This window comes from Manis pentadactyla, chromosome 3, assembly GCF_030020395.1.
Source record: "Manis pentadactyla isolate mManPen7 chromosome 3, mManPen7.hap1, whole genome shotgun sequence".
NCBI lineage: Eukaryota > Metazoa > Chordata > Mammalia > Pholidota > Manidae > Manis > Manis pentadactyla.
In genome coordinates, this window is record NC_080021.1 from 95,693,686 (window position 1) to 95,715,247 (window position 21,562).

The following is a 21,562-nucleotide window of genomic DNA, read 5'->3' on the forward strand; positions in this document are numbered from 1 at the left end:
TTATTAGAAAGCAGCAAGGAGCACCTTACACACAAATATATTTGAGTTCATAAAATAAGTTCATAAAAGTAAAACAAAAGGAAAGGCAGATGCTGGGATCAGTCGAGACCCCTGTGGCTCTGGGTGCCTGGGAACTTGCATCCTTCCTTCTCCATCCCTCCGCTTGGCTCCTGGGTGGTGGACAGTGGAGGAGGGGCCTGACGTCCCCTGTGGCCTTAGGGTGGGGGTGAAGCACCCCAGACAAAGGACAGGAGAGAAGGAAGGAACAGGGAACAGAGTGCCTGCCCTCCAGGCAAATGGAAGCAAGGGCTTGTAGGCCTGCTCTAATCAGGGGCCATTATCATTCAGATTTGTTCATTTATGTGACCTGAGATGACAGAGGCCATGCAAGTGAGGCTGGCAGTGACAGGAGGCCTTTACATCAAGAATGTCACCTTGGGCCGGGGGGGGGGGGGGCACCTCGCCCTCCTGCTCTCCAGCCACAAGGAGCTAACTCGCCCAGGCCTGGGGCCCCAGACCTAAGTCACATGCAGCCCTTTCCTGCTCCTGCCAGATGCATGCACTGTCCTGGGACCTTGCTCATGTCCCCTGCAGAAACTAGGACATGTCACCCCACAAGGTGTCGGTATCTAAGCAGGAGAGAGGGCAGCCCCCTGGTTCCCACCACAGCCTGAGGCTCTGCCCGGTGTGTCCAATGGCTCATTAATCATGGCAACAGCTGCACTGTCTGCGCCTCTCCCCAGGAGGACAAGTAGCATTTAAAGGCCACTGGATGTGCACAAGAGTTCTGTCTCTCTCCGTTTCAGTGACTCTAACTGGGCTGTGGGTTGGGCCCGTTCCCCAGCTGGCTTTCCCTGCCCCAGCTCCCCAGAAGCTCCCATGACTCTGGTCAGACAATGACTTGCTTCAGAAAGCTGTTTCCCAGGAGGTCGCATCTAAGGAAAAGGGAGAAAGATGAGCCTGGAGCAATCCTGTGGTCCCCACCCAGCAGGATCCCCTGCCTACTTCCCCCTAGACCAGAAGCCGAAAGCAGCCCCATGTGCTACAGCATGGGAGGCCCTCAGGGAGGGAAAGCCGAGGCCCAAGCCCTGAGTCTGGGACACGCTTCACAGTCCCATTCTTCACCCCGTGACGCTCAGCTGGTAGTCACAGGTGGGTCCTGAGGCAGGCTGCCGCAGTCCGCGGCAGGCACGGTGGCAGCCACCTTGGTTTTGTGAGCAGCCACGCAGCCAGGCTGGCCTCAGCTCAAATGTGAGCTCTGCGATGAGGGTGACCACTCAGGCTCCCTGAAAGCTTAGTTCTCACCATTTCATTTCATTGCTTTACAGTGTTTTCATTAAGAATAAGTCGGCTCTTACATAAAATACTCCTAGGCATTTCCCCCTCCAACCTTACCAGTTGTGCAAGACCTGGCTCAACCCCGGGGCCTCTTCTGCCCCAGACTGGAAGGTCTCTTCCTTTTTAAACCCTCACACATTTTATCTGAACCCTGGTAAGAGCACATGGCTGTCTTTTATGACAACTAATTTCATAAAACATTATCTCCAGGGCTGGATAGGGAGGACACTTTATCCCCTCCACATAGCACCCAGCAAATGTTCATTAGATGAATGAATAAGTGAATGTATTTATTTTGAAGCATTTTCTCTTCTGGGAAAATGGCATGAACAATTTAAAACATTATCATCCTTCAGTAATATACAAAGTTTTATATGGTGTTTTTATCACAAATTCTCGAAATGCTTTGTTTCTGTTTTCTAGGCAGGCAGATGAAGAGACTGAAAAATAGTTGCCTCCAAGTTGTATAGAACTTTAAGACTTTAAGTTTCTAGACTATTCCTGGGCTCTGGCCTTCTTCAAAAGCAAATACACTTCACTTTCGAGTCAAGCCTTCTGACTTTGAACTGCTTTGCATTCCCCTGGAAAGATTAGTTTCTTCTGTAACATTCCATGTGAACTTTTGGAACAGAAGCTGGATCTCAGCCTTCCATAACATTACAGAGCTTACGTTATCCTTCTGGCAGAAAGAGCCTAGCAGTGTGAGGCAGCCTTCCAGTAGGAAATTTAACAGGATAAAAGAGTGTGTGTCTACCACTCATACACTCATTTATACTCAAGTATCTAGAACACTGTATTTGCTATATGCCCTTATACATTTCCAATAAAATTCATTTTTAAAAAGCATACTAAAATGTATTTATAATGAGTTTTGTACTGATGGTACAATGAAGTTATTTAATTAACATGTCAATAAACTTAGTACATGTGATTTTCATCTTATATAACCAGAAGTTCCCAGTGGGCAATCAGGACATTGGACCTTCTCTTACACAAACACAGCTGTTGTTTTGAGACCATAATATGATTAACAGAGAATTTTCAGGAAGAATGCTGTGTTTATAAAAATTAATTTTGAGTTGGCCACTATGAAACGTACCCAACACACACACACACACACACACACACACACACACACACACACACACACACACATTTCTGCTTTTATGTGCAACAATCAAACAGAAAAGGACTGTTGCTGGAACTTCTTCCTTTCTTCCTGGATCCCATATTCCACATACTCAAAATTAAAATATAGACATTTTGAAGATGGGAAGTTTGCTTTTATTCCTGAGTTTGCAGTGATGCCAGAATAACTACAGGAAGTGTACCCAGATGAGGACTCACCACTGCAGGTTTGTATCCAGGGACTGTCTGTGCAGGGCCAAGGTAACTCCACGGGTTAGGAGGCGGAAAGAATTTCAGCAAAGGAGATGAGGAAAGTTTTTTTTATCACGCAAAAGAAGCAAAGCATCAGCATTTCAAAAGAGGAAGATGCCGACTTCCTCATGCACCAGGGGCTGAAGACACTGACAGCTGGGACCCAGCACCAGGGACCGCAACGCTACAGCCAAGACACAGTCCCATCAACACGGTGAAGACAGAGGCGGCACCTGAGGACAGGGTGGAAGAAATGAGGGTCCAAAAAGCAACCCCTAGAGCAAGTGGGGCACGGAAACGAAAGGTGACAAGAGGCCCAGGTGAGCTGTGGGGAAGTTGGGGTTCCTATGGCCAGGATCCCCACTGAACTTAAACCACCTGATGATGTAACTGGCCTGTTGCTAGGCTGCCGCTTCCACACCTTTAGGCACTAAGCTATTATTGCGCTAAATAGAGAGCTCAGCCCAGTGCCCTGGGCGGAGGCAGAGACGCTAGTGCTCTACTTAGGACTGGGAGAGCAAGCTGGGTAATAAACCCTTTCACCCCAAAGAACGTTTTGCTGTTAATTTATTTGGTCACATTGAATCCATAGTGAACTTGCCCAGGGCTGAAACCCATTGGCAAGACAGAAGCCCAATCGGGGACAACAGTTTCAGACCACAGGAAACTTCTGGGATGATGTTTGAAATCAAGAAGCAAAAACCTGTTGGGAAAAGAGCCTAGAAAGTAAGGCGATAAAGGGAGTGAGAGGGAGAGATCCAAACGCAGGGTGACAGGTGGTGTACTGGGAAGGACAAAGACAACATCTGGTGACCACAGGGCTACGCTGATAGAAAAGGATGGAGCCCCACCTGCCGCCTTCTCAGCGAGACGGGAGCAGGTTTTCAGGTAAAGCTTGTTCTAGAAGACGGAGCAGGATGGAACAGCCACTGAGGCTGGTGCATGACGGAGCAGGCAACATGCATGTGGGGCAGGGACAGATCCCTGACAGACCTCTGGCGAAAACAGAAAACGAAATAGTAAATAAATATCTTTTGCAATAACAAGAGCTAGACAGCTGAAGAGGAGAAAGAAACGTGGGATTTGTCTGAAGTAAAATCACCAAAAGCCTAACCTTGATCCTTAAAAACATCTTTTCAGAGCAGGAGAGTCGGCGACAGGTACCCCACTGGGGTGTTCTCTGCTCAGAAAGGCTGCACTAACTGTGAATGTCCAGCGGTGGCCTCCTGTCTGCCCTTGCACAGCCTACACCCAGAACCCAGATCACTGCTCTGCCTGTGAGCACAGCGCTGGGCCTCTGGGCTCCCGGGGGGTGTCTGCTTGCTGGGCCCGAGGTTTATATACCAGTCAGGTCCCCAGGAGCCTACCCAAGTGCTGGCCAGCTCTGTGTGGTGTTGCTCTTCTTCCTCTGAGCTCTGAAATATGGAAGCATCTGTCAGCAGGCTGGGCTGGTGTCTCCACACAGCTGGCATGGAAATGGGGAGCTGAGTTTGGGAAGATGGGGGTCAAAAATAACACAGCTGGCAGGGCATGGTCTGGGGGTTCAGGAAATGGAGAGACCGACACTCTGAAACAAAACTGGAGAATCCCCTGGCACTAACAATCTCCCGAAACCACCTGGTCCGACAGGAATATGTGGCTGGCATTTTGCTGCTCAACTGTTTCCCACGGAGGGTCTGTGATAAACAATTTTCTTAACTCTGATTTCTCTCTAAGTGCTCAGTATGCACCGTAATTGTGAGCACCTGCTCGGGAGTCACTCCTGCCTGCGAGAAGCCTCCTGTGAAGCCAGCACAAAAGCTTTTAATTCGGTCTCACATCAAAATATTCTTTTCTCTGGCCTGAATCTATCTTTCTCTGCTGTTGGGCTCAAGTGGTCCCTGCATCCAGCTATCTTGAGCTCGCTCCTCACTCATGAGCTTCAGGCCTTCTGAACCTGGGTTGTCCTGAGAAAACCAAACTGGAAACCCGAGAACTGGCAAGGAGGCAAGAAAAGAGGGCAGTGGTGCCACCATCAGCCTTGGGCCCTGGGGAACGGGCTCGGGCCTCAGCAGGGTGCCCACATGAGAAGGGTGGCCTGCACTGACTTTTGACACCTCCTGTCCCCCCAATGGATTCTCACTCTTCCCTGGGATCAGATGGGTCCAAGTTCTGGAACCGAAGCCCCTTACTCATGCTGATTGCCTGGCTGTGCCTGATTGATGCCGAGAGCCTTCCTGATTTTGCGAGCACGGCCGCACTCCCTGCCGAGGACGGACAAGTGGATGCCTGTAGGTCGGCTGGTGGACACACCTGCACTGGCTCCACCTCCCATTCCAGTACGGCAAGAGCCTAATTACCACTCCTGGAGGACCATGAGCAAAGGAGGCCCAAATTATGACAAAGGCTGACAAGCGCCAACTAAGAGATTCTTCAACTGACTGACTCTCCAGCCCCTAGACAGGCTGGTAGGAAACATCCACATGGGGTTGTCCATGTTTATTCAAAGCACTTAGCTTACCAGAATAAATAGATTATCCATCAGCAAAGTCAAGTGGTTTACAAAGCCCATTAGAAATGCACCAGTATCTGGGATGTAGATTTTCTATTTTCAGTCAAGTTTTTAAAAATGTAAAGTAATTTTTCAGGGCAAGATATCATAACGCAGGAAAATCCTCTCCTAAGAAAAGAGGTAATTGTTTACAATGATCAGATCTATATGCTATTTGCATGACTTGTGGCTTGGACCAAGTGAGAGGCTCCCCTGAGGTTGGCCACATATCTGGAGAATGAAGGAGAGAGAAGCCTAAGCATTCACACAAGGCAAAAAGCAGAGTGCCCAAATGTGGCCATTTCCACAGAGAAAACAAACCTCCCTTCAGCAAAGTTACCCCTCGTTAGGCTATGAGATGAACAAGCCAGGGGGCACAAGACTTCTTGCTTGTAGCCATGGCCTCCACCCTTGGAGCTACCACCTTTCTCTATGGAAGGCAGGTGGGGGCCGGGGGTGGGGAGGCAGGAGGAAATAACGTTTGTGCTGCAGCCTCCTGACCCCAGCCTTTGTGCAAGACACCGTCAGACCAACACGCCACCAGGGGTCAGTCACAGCTTGCGGCTGCCAAGTGACAAGGCCCATGCAAGCAGAAAACACTGCACTATGGTGTCCCTGAAGGCCATTTCTGGCTCAGGCACTCTTACAGGAGGACTGCTAGTGTCCAAGTCCCCTGGCTATTTCAGGGCCAAATGTGGTGTCTGAGTCAAAAGGGTGGGTGGCCAGGTAGTCTCTGTACTCCCCGTCAACCAGGCCTGTGGCCTTCCTGGCAAACCAGCAGTCCACCTGCTCTTCCCCATTGTAGATTTTCCTCTGTTTCCAGACCACTGGGACTTGGTGCCCTTTCACCTTTAGGACCGCCTCTGACCTTTCTCCTGCCTCACGGAACGGAGGGTCGGTAATATTCTGGCTGAGCCTGGTGGGCTCTTCTGTGAGTCTGGCATCCTGGTTCAGGAACTGACCTGAGGACAGAAAAAACATCTGGTCTAAGTCAAGTTCAGGCAACACTGTGAAGAAAAAAATGTAACTTTGCTTTAGGCCACTGGTGACCAGCAAATTTACATGTGCCCCAGAGGAAGGGGACAATGAAGGATGGCAGTGACAGGAGCATGTTTAACTGCCATCTGAGGATGAAGTCTGCACTCACACTATTTCCAGGGTGACAGAGCATGCGACTGGAAGGGACAGAGAGGAGAGCAGACCTTCTGTTCCTGGTGGCCTCTGCTTCTGGAAGCTGCCCAGGCCCCCACTGGAAAGCTGCCTGACCAGCCAGTAGAGATGAAGTCTCCTACTGAGTTGGGAGGGCAAGAGGGGGCTGCTACAGAGGGAAGAGGGTCAGCTCTCCCCTCCTCCTCCCCGGGTCCCCTGGATCTCTGCAAGGAGGGGGTTTGTCCTGGACAGAGGATACAGAAAGCAGTCAGCTCAGCTTGGCCAGACACACACACACATGTCAGAAGCCTCCAGGTCAAGTGAGGGCCCTGCTAAGGCCAAAGGAATCCTGGTCTGTGCTGATGGGACGGAACTGGTGCTCAGCAGTCCAGTGCATCAGAAATGCATTCAGCTCAAGAGCCAGGAAATCCTGCCCTCTACACCCAGCCCTGGTAGCAGCCCACTCTTTCCGGTGGGCAAGGGACCTTTGTGAAATGGCATACTGAAGAACCCTGCTGCACACACGCAGTGTGAGTGCCTGCACGGGCCACACTGCCAGAGCTGGTGTCAGCTGTGCCTGCCCCTGACTCATATCCTCTTGCTGAGGGTAAAAGGCCAGACCTTGAGAGGATTTCTCAATATTTCTTTGCTTGATTTGCAGTGAAAATTAGTTTATGAAGCCCATTCCTATTCTAGAAAGTCATCAGGAGGCAAAATTATAGTAATTTTCATGAGACACATAAAGACCATATTCCTACTGAACTTCCCAGCCAAGCTTAAGATACAGGCAATGTCAGCCCCCTTTGGGAAACTGAACTCTACCCCCTGGACCAGCGTGAAGAAGAGCAGCCCCTACCTAGCAGGCCGTGGCAGTTGCCGGAAAGGCCTTTGCTGTTGGAGATGTAGAAGCCCAGGTGATTTCGCTGGTAGGGGGCTGGCTTTTTGTAGAGGTGAATGAGGATGACGAAGGCGATGGTATCCTGGATGGTGACAGTGACACTGGCATTGGCCGACACCGACACCTCCAGCCCCCGGCTCCCCACCACCACACTCTGGTTGCAGGGAAGGACCAGCCTGTCCCCGCCATCCAAGATGACTCTGTTCGGTGTGATCTCAAGGTAAGACCTCTCGGGCTGATTGACGAGGATGGTGATGGTCCGGAAGTAAGTTCGCTGTTTCTTGTGGCCGTTTGGGGGAGCAGGGGCCCCGATCAACTCTCCATTCACTGTCACGCCTCGAAGACAGAGGGGAGGAGGATAGCGGTTAGAACAACCATCTCCACCTTCACGGTAAGGGCACCTAGTCCGCATCCCCTCCTCCTCTGGCTGACCTTCGCATCTCCGGCGCCCTCCTGCACGGGGGCTCCGGCACTGACTCCCACGCAGAGGCCGTTCATGCCTCAGAACAAGTGACTGAGTGAAGTAATGGATGCGTAGATATGGGTGGGTTTCTCCCTATGTTTGGCGAATTCCTGGGGTAGGGGAAGGATGGCAAGGTCTGGGCCAAGGTATCACGGTGGGGGTTCTGTGCGTGGTTGCTTTCATTCCAGTATTGGGTGTGGTAACAAAAGGCCCCATGTGGCCCTGACTCACGCTCTTATCCACTAGTTACCCTGATCCTGATTTGGAGATCCTCTGATCCTGATTTGGAGATCCTCTGAAGTCACGGAGTGGTATGGGATAATGCAAAGACTAGACTTTTCTTTAGTCTAAAAACCAAAGTTCTCCCACTTTCTAGGTGTGTATCCCTGGACAAGTCTGAGCCAGGGACAACAACTGAGCCTCAATTTCCACCTCTGTAAAATGGAGGCATAAAAGCTTATGGAATTGTTGTGAAAGTCACAGGAGGTGCCACACATATAAGCTATCAGTTGCCATCAAATAGAATTCCTTTCTTATTCCTTCATTATCATTAACACAACTGCAGCCTTTCTAGACCTGAGGAAGGCCTGAGAGCAGGCCTCTAGGGTCCCGTGCTATTCCACCGAATAGCAAACAGATGGCAATTCTACATGAGACGTTTGGGACTGAATTAGGGAATAATGAATATTATGTGTGTTTTGCTCTCGGGTAAAAAGGCAGTTTGCAATAATAGAAGATTTCTCTTTAATTAACTTTTGTTTTGTCTGCTGTGGGGGTAATCTTCCTTTAAATCTTGACTAGTGGCTCTTAGACATTCCAGGAGAAGACAGCCTTTGTGAGGAGAGGAATCAGGGGGAAAAGAGAGATTCCAGCGTTGAGCAGAGACCAGCTACTGCAGCAACAAGGCTCCAAGCGCCTTCCAGCTGACTTGCCCACCACGGACACGGCACTGGCCCAGAAACCACAGGAACAGATCCTGGGAGGATGGGTGCCCCCAGGGAGGGAGACATTAGGCCCCATCTCACTCCGGAGCCCTCTCAATTGGAAACAAGCTGACATTTAGCTCAGAGGCTAGGAAGCCCTGCAAGAGAACAGGTGAGGAAGCGACCCCAGGACCAAATGTCACGTGATGACGTCATACACGTCACCCAGCCGCGGTGCCCTCTGTGACCTAGCCCTTTGACCTAGCCCTTATGGAACTCATTTTCTCAGCACTGAGAAATACCAGAAGGTCGTCCCCACAGCTTGTCCTCATAAGCTGAGCTGTGTGGTTGTCCGTATGGCCACCCCAAGGCATTGCTACGTGACTGGAGCTAGAAAGCTTTTTATACACAAATCTCTTCTGTCCTCCCCTTGACAGGCTGGAGAGGATCAGAGCCTTGCTTAGACCTGAGCTCACTGCACACGGAGCAGTAATCAACATCCTGACTTAACATCTAAACCATTGAGGAGCTGAGATAGATGTGTTTAGACCCTAGCCTTCCTACCATCACATCTTTTGAATGGAAAGATGTAACCACATATCATGAATTTGCATAGCACTTGTGTACTTCCCAAACACTTCATACCCATTATTTAATTTGGTCTTTACATTAGCGAGTGAGCCTGGCAGAGCCAGCATCACTAGCTCCATCTTATAAGGGAGCTCCCGTCATGTTGCCAAGACTACAAAAGGAGTTCTATCAGAGCAGGTTTCCAATGCCAAGTCCAGCATGATCTACTACCTTTAACTTACCAGCAACAATACTCACTGAGCATCTATGATACACCCCTTGTGTATACGGACCTGCATCTGAAGACCAGAGGGAGATAGGATACCTCCCTTGCCCTTGCCCAGAGGCCACACTTACCAGAGTCCGCGTGATCAGAGACCAGCCTTAGGATGTCCCCGGGCTGCCCATCGATGTTGAAGCAGACCGTGAGCTGGCTCAAGGGGAAATCCACAACGAAGTGGGGATCTCCATCCGCTACCAAGCCAGGAAAACACACGAGTGAGGAAGAAACAAAGGACATTTATTGGATGCCATCCATGTGTAGGCACTCTGATATTTTCTCAGCCATTATTTATGCAACCCTAAAGCGATCCTCAGCGTCTCAATCAGGAAGATGACTGGGCAGTGGAGTGATGTGATGCTCTAGTTATGCAGCTAGTACATGGTACAGTCAGTATTTGATCTCAGGCTGCCTCGATTCAAATATAATGCCCCTTGCACCGCACTTCAGTCAAACATGGCCGACTGTGCTCTGAGAGGTACATGGGGCACAGAGAGGAGTGTGTCGGTGTACAGCTCCTATACCCTTAATTTCCTGAGTGGCTTCCCCAGAGCATTTCCTCTCTCCTGTGACCAGCCAGGTGGAGAGAGGCGGATGTGAATCCATCCTCTCCTGTGGCCAGAGTGCCATGGCCCGTCAGACACTCACAGAGCCAGAGGTGCACAACCCTCACGTGATGGTGGTAATGACCAGGTCCAATTCAGGGCTGAGGATGAGCAAAGACACAAGGTCAACAGCAGGTTAGGCGGGAGCATCAGCAGTGACAGGGGAAATGCCTCCTCTGGGTCATACGAACTTTAACTGCTGCCCAACTTTTCTCCCCAGCTACGACCACATTTGGCTGGCCCCTGTTCCTGCCCTTTCTCCTCCCCTCCACTTCTCTTGTTTCTTACTGGACAGACAAAATATTTCCTGAGAGTCAACATCACTTCTCTTCTCTCATGAGACAGGAAAGTTGGTTTCCATCTAATTTATACACCAACACAACAGGTTTCTGAATACCCCTTCACTTTATGTGTACATGTATTATACCCACTGTATATGGTAGTGGGTGTGGGCCAGGAGTTCAGTCTTTTCAAGCTGTAAACTAATTAATATCCTTGGTGTAGTGGCTGAAACACCCTTCCGGTCCCCAGCATGACTCACAAGGGTCCTTGAAAGAATATGACTGATCTCACTATAAAGAGCCTCAAGCATCCTGTAAATGTCAACTTATAAAGAAATACAGGGTCTTCTGAAGATGAAAAGAATGACATCCATAGGAGATAATAGTCCTGGTATAACTATATGACAGTTCCAAGAGTTTCCTGTGCTCACACCACATCATTTCTACTCAAAAACCTTCCAAATCCCTTTATAAGAAAAGATAAAGCTTGCTCCAAAAAAGAGAGATGTCGGAAAGTCATTACTCCATGCAGCATCCAAGAGGAACATTTTCCTGCATTCCAGAAAGCGTGTGTGTTCAAAGGAACAGCATTATGTCTATTGGAGATGGTGCGTTTCCTGTCCCCACAGACAATCTCTAGGATGTCCCCACCATTATGGACTCGCACGTCCAGCACATAGAAAGCTGGGCAACAGCAAAGGCTCACCAAGGAAGACGTGTACATTTTAGGAATAAAACCCAGCCCCGTGCTGTTATTCCATCTAGTTTTTATTAAAATCCCAGGATGTTAGCCAAAGGAAATGCTACAGTATTTTTTAAACTGTTCTTCCCTTCTAAAGCCAAAAACCCTGCACGTCACAGATACTTGTAATACCAGAAGCTGGAAGCATATATGCTTCAGATCTCAAAAACAAATAGCCTTTAAACCCAGTAATGGTGAAAATGGGCTTCTGCTATCCATCTCTCCTTCCTGCAGGGCTCTTGCAGGCCCTTCAGGACTGTGTCATCCAGTGTTTATGTGACGGCTTACTGACCCTGGTTCCTACGACTGCCTCATGCTGCTGGCTTGCACTAAATAAATACAGGTCCTCACATCTTGTTCTATAAGCTGAGATTGAACGGGCTTCAGGGAAGTCTGGTCATCCACTTCTGCACATCTAAACTCTCAAAACACACAAAACCACATTGTTTTCTTTACCTGATGTTTTGGAGACTTTAATTCTCGGGTTATGTGGTTTCTTGAGAGCAAGTCCTGGAAAGAAGAAAGAGAACAAGCATGTTATTCATTACAGAAGATGAAGTAAGAGGTACAGGGAGAAGAGGGTTGAGAAGAGGACAAAATAGCTTTCAGATCCATTTGTGGCAATTAAAAAACATCAACTGCTTTAAAGAAAGAGCTGGGCCTCACACACACAAGAAAAGGTGTAACATGTAAAGGCTTAATTATTTTCTTCTTCTATATATTAGATAATCTTCTTGTTGTGATTTCTGTGTCTACAATAGGGGAAACAGTCTATTACATGGGAAAGTATAGTTATGGGGGAGGGAAGCAGGGTTGTTTGAAGGACACAGGATTTCAGGTGGCGAGATGAGGAAGTCCTGGAGAACAGTGTGAATGTACTTGACTCTACTGAACTGCACACAGTGAAAATGGCTAAATGGTCAGTTTTATGCCATGTGTGGTTTTTTTAACCACAATTTTTAAAGAGTACAAAAATGTAAAAAAAAAAGATACAATAACAAAAAATATAAAATGTGGCTATGTATGTGAGTACAATTCAGAGAGCAACAGGCAAAAATATTCACTTAAAGAATAACCTAAAAGCCAATTAATTTCCATAAATAAAAGAAAATGAGTGTCTTATTTCAAATGGTTTGCATTAGCAAGATTATGCTGCTCTTCACTGACTTGGGCCCCTCACAGAAATGAAAAATCAAGGCAGCCCAGCATTTTTCAAGCACCGCCTCCTTCCCCCTGGGCAGCAGGGCCCAGAAGAACCAGCGGGCCGTGCAGGACGAGGGACTTCTCAGTTTCCCTGGCTGTGTTCAGGAGCCCCCTGGGTGGCAGCTCCCAGACATTCCAGAAAACTAAGCTTGAAACCTGAAAATGATCAGAGCTTTAAGAGGAAGATTGTTCTGGACACTAACCGACAGCTCAGGAAAAACCTATTTCCAACAACTCTTGTGAACAATCAGCTGGTTGTTCCCTCTGTTCTTGGCCTCTGAGTCTTGTAGCTTCTGAGTCTGAGCTGAGCTCTCCTGAAGCTACCGAGAGGGGAGTTGCTGACATGCAATGAAGATATTATTCAAAAAGCCATTTCTGCCTGCAAGGGCACAGATCATTTTGTGTGAAGTAATGGGGTCATGCAGCTTGCTTTGCACTGGAACTAACACTGCCCCCCACTTTGCCAAGATAATCACCACTTTATAAAAAGGCCACTTTTAACCTCTATGTTAGGGACTGGGCTTTTCAATAAATTTTTGGCTGTATACTCCTGGTGGGAGATGGCATCTAACATTTGTGGAAAACTCAAGGACTTTACATATTTAATCCTAACAGTGACTTTTCCCAGAAGTTATTATTATCTTCATTTTACAGGTGAGGGAATAGGAGCTCAGAGAGGTTAAGAAACCTGCCCTGAGCCACACAGTCGGGCAGGAGGGTCGGTGGGCTGACACTCAGCCTTCTCCACCATGCCTGGGTGCTTCCAGAGTGCAGAGTGTAAGCAATAAATGTGGGCCCTGGGTCAACGTCCGGTCCCTCTCCTTGGGAGATGTGCACTTGACAGGAATTTAATAAACATGTTACCCATAAAGAACACGCTATTTTCCACAAACAGGTATTACTGAGTACATAACCCCCTGCTTTGGTTGAACTTCTTTCCCTTTCCCCTTCCTGTTGCTACTTATTTCCCCCAACAAAGCGGCCCTGAGCCTGATGATGACAGTATCTGTTTAGAGGCTGAGTGGTAAGCATGTGAGGATAAAGTCTCTCAAGAATCCAGAACTCAGCTCCTTACATAGGTGCTCAGGAAAATAAAAATCAGATGTCACATAAAATGATGTAGCCCTGAAGTACCTAAAAATATAAAGGCACTTAAAAATGAGAGTTTGTTTGTTTGCTCATCTTGGTGCCTGTAGTAATGCCTGGCACCTGGCAGGCACTCCAGGTGATATGTGGATAGACTGACTTCACGGGGCACCATTTCTGGGACGAATGCCACCTTTTCTAATTTCCCAGCAGATGGCCACAGTTTATAACAATACACACACCAGAATCTAACACACCCTCTGAAGACTAGGAGCTGTGTATAGGGCTATTGTTTATAAAAAAGACAACACAATAAAATAAAACAGATGACTGCCGGGGTGCCCTTGGCCTGAGAAGCAGTTAGAATGACACAGGGGGTGGGGGCCCCCATTACCTGGCTGCAGGCTGGCGCCTCGCAGGCCCTGGACCACTGTTTCAGGCCCAGTGGCTGCGGACAAGCGGTAGGAGTCCTCCGGCGGCTCCGTGCGCAGTGCTGGTCTCCTCAGCTTCATGGAGGTGAACGGGGTGAGGAAGCGGGAGCTCAGCGCCAGAGCCTGCGCCTTCTGCCTCAGCTGCTCCTTCGCCAGCTCGTCGTCACTCTGCAGCCAGGATCTAAGCAGCTCCTTCACGGTCAGGTAGCTCCAGAGACGCTCCAGGTGGTTGCAGTCCCCGGGGCCATCACCCGTGGGCCTGGGGCTTCCTGGGATGCCACTCCCCATCTTCTGGGGCTCCACGGGCACGTCTGTCTTCAGTATGACAAACTTCTTACCGTTGCTGGCTGTAACTTTCACGTGCAGTCGATCCGTCTTCTTGTCCACCAGCTTCCCAGCAATGACGATCTCAGAGCCATTGAAGTAGTTGGGGAACAAGGTTCTGGTGGCATGCTCCACTACGCCGGGGGGGTAATCGATGCGGATGTCAGAGAGCAGAGGGGTCCTGATCTCGTCATAGAACCTGGAGTGAGAGAGGGAGAGCATCAGGGCCCTGCCTGGCTCAGGCAGGCAGGTCCTATGGAAATGATGGACTGTCAGAGCGGTGGCTCTGTTCTTAGACACCATCAAGTCCAGTACTGCACCAGCAGACCAGTTCTAATGGGAGGCCAGGCGGCAGTGGCCAGAACACCGGTGACAGAGCACACTAACTCACAGGCTCCCACCTGTCCAGCTGCTCAGATGAGGAGGAGGAACTGCCTCATAGAGGAGCTCAGGTTCAGAACTGTTCCTCAGGACTCCAGGTCAAGAATCCCTAACCACTCTGGTTAGCTTTCCTTTGTAAGTCTCTCAACGGACCTCTTAAAACATCTTTCTTACAGCCAGACACACATATTCCAGATGCACTCTAACCAGCCCATTATACTTGAGAAGTCTGTCCTTGACTTTACCACTAAGCTTCTGTATAATACAGCATTTGATGGCTTTAGAGTTTCTCTGAAGTATGTTACATGGTTGCTTCTTGCTGAATAAGGAGACCATCAAAATCCCCTTTCTCAGGATCTGGAGAGCATAAGCTGTTGGGTTAGACTTCCATCTCAGCCACTTCATTGCTGTGTGTCTTGAGACATGTGACTTAATCTCTCTGAACTTCAGTTTCTTCCTCTAAAAAACTAGAATGCTTGTAGTAACCCCTTTGGTAGGTTATTTGCTGTTCCCCCACACCCATCCTCCCCTTCTTTCATAATAACTGAGTTTCAACCCAGTCATGCCCATCCAGCTACAAACCACATTTCTTAGCCTCCACTGTGGCCAAATATACCAAGTTCTCACCAACAGAATGTAACTAGAAGTGATATGTGACTTCTGCAATGCTTACTTGAGGTAAAGTGGCAGGCCCTGGCTGTCTTTTCTTCCCCCTGTTTGGGGCTGGAACACAGAAGTGACAGTGGCTTAATTCCACCCTTGCAGTTAAGGAGGACAGCTATGGGGTGCAGAGTGATAAAATGGAAGGAACTTGAGTCTCCGGATGACTCTGTGGAGCAGAACCCAGCCTGTCAGACTATTAGAGGAGAGAGTCATCCACATGCAGCTTAGCTTTCACCATCATACACCTACTTCCAGGATATCTGGGAGGGTGACACGAGACAACAGATGTAGACAGGCCTGGCTCTACACATTACAAGGTCTTGATAAATGTTGGGTATTGATACTTTTAGTAGTATGATAGTACAGTTGACTTGTTTTAATGTAATTGCCTTTGCTTATGAACACATTAATAAGTCTCAATTCTGTTATACAATGCTTTAGATTATCCCTTTGAGTGTAGTATTGAATAATTTTGAAAATGCAGGAAGCAAAAAGTGTTACTTAAGTCTTTGACCAAAATGCTGGGGGAAATGGTATCTAGCCTGACACCAAAAACTGAATCTTTATTGCCAACCTTAGAGACCTTCAATTAGATTTATTGTAAATGAATGTTCTTTGATTATGGCTATTAAATACCTGTAAATCTACCCAAATCTCACTTTTCCTTGTAAGTATGTACTATACATGTCATAAAATAGATTAAAGCATAGTCAGCACTTCCTCAAATCAACAGCAAAGTCATACCCCGTGTTTGGCAACATGATATTTGAGAAGGCACTAAACTGAGAATACCTAAGTTTTAATTTCTTCTCCACCTCAGAAAAACAATATAATCAGTGGCCAGTTTCACCAGTCATTTGGCTTCAAGATAACAATAGAGTCATTTTAACTAGTGTGAAAGTCAAGATAGTGCTGCTCTTCTGACCCACCTTCCCAGGGTGAAACTGGAGTAAATATACTAGAAAGTGCCTTGAAATATCCAGAAGGCAATCACAGCCATAAGGGCCAAAGGACACCTAACATGGGATGGCCATTGACCAATGGCTTACACAGGGTTGCTCATTAAATCTGGTTAATCGACAATCATCCTCACTTTACAGATGAGAAAATCGAGGCACAGACCATCTTAAATCTTGCCTCAAGTCACAGAGCATCTGCCTGGTTCAAGCCCATTATGACAACTCCCCGTATAGCGCATTATGATCATGTCCAGCAGACTCGAGTTTAAGGAGCAGCAAGAAGATGGACGAACGGACCCGATGAGCTGTGAGCCCGCGTCGTCGTCCTCCTGAACACGCCGCGTGAGGCCACAGTTTTCCAGCGACAGCTTCTCCAGCAGCTTAAAGTTCACGTCATTGCCGATGCCGATGGTGAAGATGCAGACTTGGCCTCGGGCGGCCTCCCTGGTGTTACTGAGAATCTTGACGGTGTTGACCTCCCCGGCAGTGGGTTTCCCATCCGTCAGGAAGACAAGGAGGGACACGCTGCGGTCTTCAATGTCGTTGTGGGCCACGTAGCTAGTGAGCAGCCTGATGCCCTCCTGCAGGGCCCCGTTGATGTCTGTGCCTGTGGGACACCAAAGCAGGACAGCTCAAGCCTCTATGCTTGCCTCCTTAACCTCAGGCACCTGCCTGGCTGTGCTTCCCATGCAGCCATTCAAGCATTAGCTGGAGGATGTGTGTGGGGAAAGCAGTCACCTGCACATACGAGGTGTTTCCAGGTCACACTGCTTGTCTCGAAACATGGCAAATGTTTGCTGATTGAATAGCAATGGCACAAAATGATCCCCCTGTAGGTAACCTCATGAATGAATCTGAGGGTAGCTTGGCTTAGAGGTCTTCAACACCTTAGCATTCACGGTTTCTACATCCTTTTCTGAGAATAGTTTGCAAAGGGCAGGAGGGGCTGGGTGCAGGGATTTGGAGGGAGAAAGAGTCACAGAGGGAAAGAAAGGGCACAGAATGAGCAGGTGGGAGCAACAGGATGCAATCTCAGATGACTTCAAACGCGGCCTGGGGCTGGGGGGCAGGCTGAAGAACTAACTAACCCTTTATCACTTTCACATCCTCTCCTTGCCTTGCTTCCTGCCCCTTCAGGATCACCTCTGCTTGTTAGAACCCCTACAACCTGAGGGCTTCAAATCTTACACCTCCTGCCCCTGCCATTTCTCCTTGAGGTGCTCGTCATCGGCAGCTCTGATTACTGTCAGGGGACAGTGTGTGTGTTAGGTGCTGAAGGCCTGTTTGCTTGGCAAATGTAGACATGGATGGTTGGGTGGGCGAAGTTTGAAACTGCCAGCTGACATGAGCTTTCTGAATCAGCTGAGAACTTCGTTCACCTCTGCTGCAGCTCTACAGCTACCAAGGGAAATCAGAGGGCTCACTGCAGCCCTCTGTTTCCTTCTTCTGACTCTAGTGTTTTTTTGTAATGGAGATGAGATTTACATACCAAAAGCTTCACCCACTTTAAGTACACAATAATTTTTATAAAATTTAAAAATTTGTATATCCATCACCACACTCTTATTTTCCCTGCCTGGAGTGATTTTTATCTGCTTGGAAAATGTACCGTGTTTGAGTGAATCATAATTTCCCTCATTGCTTTACATCTTCCAGAATTTCTTGCTGAAAAACATACATATCTATGTCTGTGCCAACACACTGATAATTCTTTCCTAGATGTATACAAAGTAAGGGAAAGTTCCAGCTGAAATAGCATTAACATTTCTTTGGGCTCATTAGCTTGCTTGCCTTTCTGAATGCCTGGCCTATTGTCATATTACCTCTGGATGTATGGGCATGATCTAAAAGGCAGGTGTTTGTTTTCTCTTTAACCTAGAGCTTGGCAATGGTGCCACATCTTTCACTTCATTTTCAAGCCAAGGAAAGCCCAAGCAGAGGAATGAACTTAGCTTTCCTAATACAAGACACCAAAGGCACAGCAGGGCTTGGAATCAAACCTCCATTAAACCCGGGCATCCCTCACACACCTAACAACAGGGAGGCTGGCAACAATGGCTGACTTTCTGGCAGATGAAGGGACTTTCATCAAGCACAGCTGGGTAACACGCTCCTCTGATCTCTATCCTTAGAATTCGTTATGACCTTTTCTCTCCTCTGCACACTTACCCAGTCATCATATCCAAGCCCAGTGCACAAAGACTCAGAGCCCATTCCCTTTCCTTCCCTAGCATTTTGCAGGCCACCTGGGATTCACGCTCTGCTCACTCTGTTAGCACCCTGCTGAGAGGACTCATGGTTCAGCCTCCTAAGGTGCTAATATTCAAGCCCTCAAAACACTGAATCATTCATCTCTTTGGCCTTCATCCCCACCCAAACACAATTTACAAACACTGCTTCATTGTTTGGGATCCGTGAGATAAACCAGGAATGGCTCCAAAACCTATCAGGTATTTCCCCCCATAACTTACCTGACCATCTTAGTTCGGGGCCTGGAAGAGGAGAATTTACAGTTTTGGTGTTCAGAGAAACACAAGCTTCTGGGAAAGCTCTCATCTGTTATCTCCTTTCCTGTGATCAGCTTCAGCTTTCAAACCTATGCCACTTGGCAGAAAATTAGCTACTCACTCATTATCATGCCAAAGTGAATGGAAAGAGCAGGGTTCCTATTTACCTCCGTTGGGCGACATGTGGTGGATGTAGACTTTGCCGTCTCTGATGTTGTTGGGAGTAACTGATATCAAATGGTCCTTCCACACTTTGATCCGGTTGGAAAATCCAATGATACTGAAATGATCCTGGGGTCGTAGGTCATGGAGAATCGTGAAAAGGGCATCCTTGGTCTAGGTAAACACAAAAGCAAAACCAGTCATGCCAAATGCATTCATCCACATTCCTTGGGACTTGGACTCTGAACATTAGGAACAATCCCTGGTTAAAATAAAGTGTCTACTGTGTAAAGGGACTTGGATAAGTGTTAAGAAACTTTGTCACCTAGAAGGAAAAAAACCAGCCAAAAAATATATTTTAATATATATATATATATATATATTTAAAAAAAGATCATAAGGAAAACATGTAACTCACAAAATCCCACCCACCTAGAGGCAGCCACTATTAAAAAGGCTACTGTAACACATACCCCTTCCTTTGTGTGTATATGTGTGCACATGTGCATGTGTATAATTTTTAATAAAAGATGATGATATAGTATTTCATACTAAATAGGGGAAGATGGCCAAAAAGTATAAACTTCCAGGTATAAGATCATGAAATATTGGGATGTACTGTGCAGCATGACCACTAGAGCTAACATGGCTGGATGATACGCAGGAACGCTGTTAAAGAAGTCCTAAGTGTTTTCATCACAAGGAAAGAACTTTTTTTCTCTTTTTTCTTTTGGTACCTGTATGAGATGATGAATGTTTACCAAACCTAACATGGTGATCATTTCACAACATATGTAAGTCATTAGCTTATATACCTTAAATTTCCATAGTGCTATCAATTATATCTCAATAAAACTGGAAAAAAGATTAAGTGACCAAAAAAAACCAAAGAGCTGGCTCCATCCTCTGAGATTCTCTGTCACCTGATGCTCATGTCTGTTTGGCACCTATGATGCTGCACCACCTTTATTTCTTTGAGCTCTTTCCTTCTTTAGGACCTCTGCACCTACTGTTCTCTTTGCCTGGAATGCCTTCCTTACAGTCTTCACTCCTGCTGGGCTCTTCTCATCCTCTAGTTCTAGGCTTACATGCCGGTTCCCTGTCCCCTCAAGAATGGCACCCTGTTCTTTTCCTTGACAACATTATAGAGAGAATGCATATACTTACTCGTGCATGTACTTGACTGTCTAGCCAAGTCTGGGCTTCTGAGTACAGGACCTCTTTCTATCTTAGATTCTGTTTGAGGCCCAGCTGTGCCTGGTCATGTGACAGATCCTTGGTGCACGGTTCCTGAACAAGCCAAGGGTGAAGAGGCTGTCTATCTGTCACACTAGATAGGGAGCTCCTCAAGACTGCTGTCCCTTTGCCCTTCCTCACTCTCCCAACACGACAGCTTGCATGTTGAGTAAATGACAGAGAGAGAGAGAGATGTGTGGCATTCTCCTGAGGGAAGACAAAGGCAGTGAGGGCACTCTCCCTGTCCTTGAGAACCTTAGACATATGATATTAGAAGGTCAGTGTGTAGGAAACAGAGCTGACAAACAGGTGGTGTTAAAGTAAAAATGCTAAGTCTGATAATTGCACTAGACTATGAGGGCACAGGGCCCTGAGCATTGACATTGACGGTTGGCCCGGAAGCTGGGGGCACCAGACTCTTCCAGCCAACACAGCCCCAGCTGGAGTGCCCGACAGCTCAGCATCTTTCCCAGCCAAGTCTCTAGACCCCTGAAAGTCCAAAGGTCCACAGCTGGGAGGGGGCAGGATGCCAGCAAGTGGTGGCTGTCTGAGATAGTACTGTCGGCAGCCCAGCTCTGAGGCAGGCACTTAGAAGTCTCCCAGCTGCCCCACTGGGGCGCAGGGCCAGCCAGGCTCCATGGGGCACAGGCGACTGCTGCTTGTTTAGTGGCTGGCATCCTTTGGGATCCTTAAATAGTGTGCTAATGACTTCAGGAGGGGTTGACCTGGCTCCTCTGCAGCTATTTTTTTTCCCATTGGGATATTCTGCTTTAGGAATTGTTGTTCCAGTCCCCCACACTTAGCCCGGCAACTCCAGGTTCCTTATGGCCTTGTAAGGCTGCAGCTGCAGCCTCCCTCACATGCACCAAGGGAATGCATGCCAGCCGGCTCACAGTTGTTCCACTTCCAGCTGCACTGGGACCTTTTGGATGGCCTCCCACCCCTCATCCCAAGGGACCTGGGCAGGAGCTGCCACTGTGGCCTGTACCATCCATTAACCCTTTATGGCTCCAACCCTCTCTACTTGGGCTCGTAGCTCAGGACCACCGCAGAGAGGAGTGTCTAGAGAGGAGCAGATGCGAGCGGGCTTCAGCTAGTATTTCTGCACACTGTGTTTATATGCTGAAGATCAACAGAAACCTATTCAGACTTTTTCCAAGATTACAGCCCAGAGAACAGAGTAAGCACATTTCAGAAAGATCAGAGGAAGCCAAGAAAGACAGAGAATGTGCAACCCAAACTCGTCTGAAGGCCTGCACTACCCTGCAGACAAAGGGGCATCACAGGCAGGGCTGGACTACATCCCCTTAAGGTCCCTCCCTAACCTGGGATTGTCTGATGGTAACTGAGAAGAGCTGTAGAGCGTTTCTGGGCAGACAGACAGACTCGGCTGCTCATCGCATACCCTGCAACGCCCTCTCCAACCAGCTGGACCCTACAGGATGAGATAC

At 48.0% G+C, this 21,562-nt stretch overlaps 1 protein-coding gene across 2 annotated transcripts in view; it reads right to left on the bottom strand.

Annotated features, from left to right (window-relative positions):
- Nucleotides 1-1,611: 1,611 nt before the first annotated feature.
- The window catches only part of ITIH5 (inter-alpha-trypsin inhibitor heavy chain 5), a 70,143-nt gene continuing 50,192 nt past the window's right edge, over nt 1,612-21,562 (bottom strand). Inside the window, exons 8-15 of one of the 2 annotated variants that reach the window (XR_008996348.1) lie at nt 18,881-19,049; nt 16,504-16,813; nt 13,843-14,402; nt 11,616-11,669; nt 9,609-9,725; nt 7,254-7,631; nt 3,570-6,210; nt 1,612-2,951 (exon numbers count right to left, since the gene is read on the bottom strand). Coding sequence is in view for 1 of the 2 variants with exons in the window: in XM_036908167.2 (XP_036764062.2) it covers nt 5,906-6,210; nt 7,254-7,631; nt 9,609-9,725; nt 11,616-11,669; nt 13,843-14,402; nt 16,504-16,813; nt 18,881-19,049 (1,893 nt within the window). In the remaining variant the exon portion in view is untranslated. Of the gene's footprint in view, nt 6,211-7,253; nt 7,632-9,608; nt 9,726-11,615; nt 11,670-13,842; nt 14,403-16,503; nt 16,814-18,880; nt 19,050-21,562 lie in introns of both variants that reach the window. The other variant, XM_036908167.2, reaches the window with a different exon arrangement.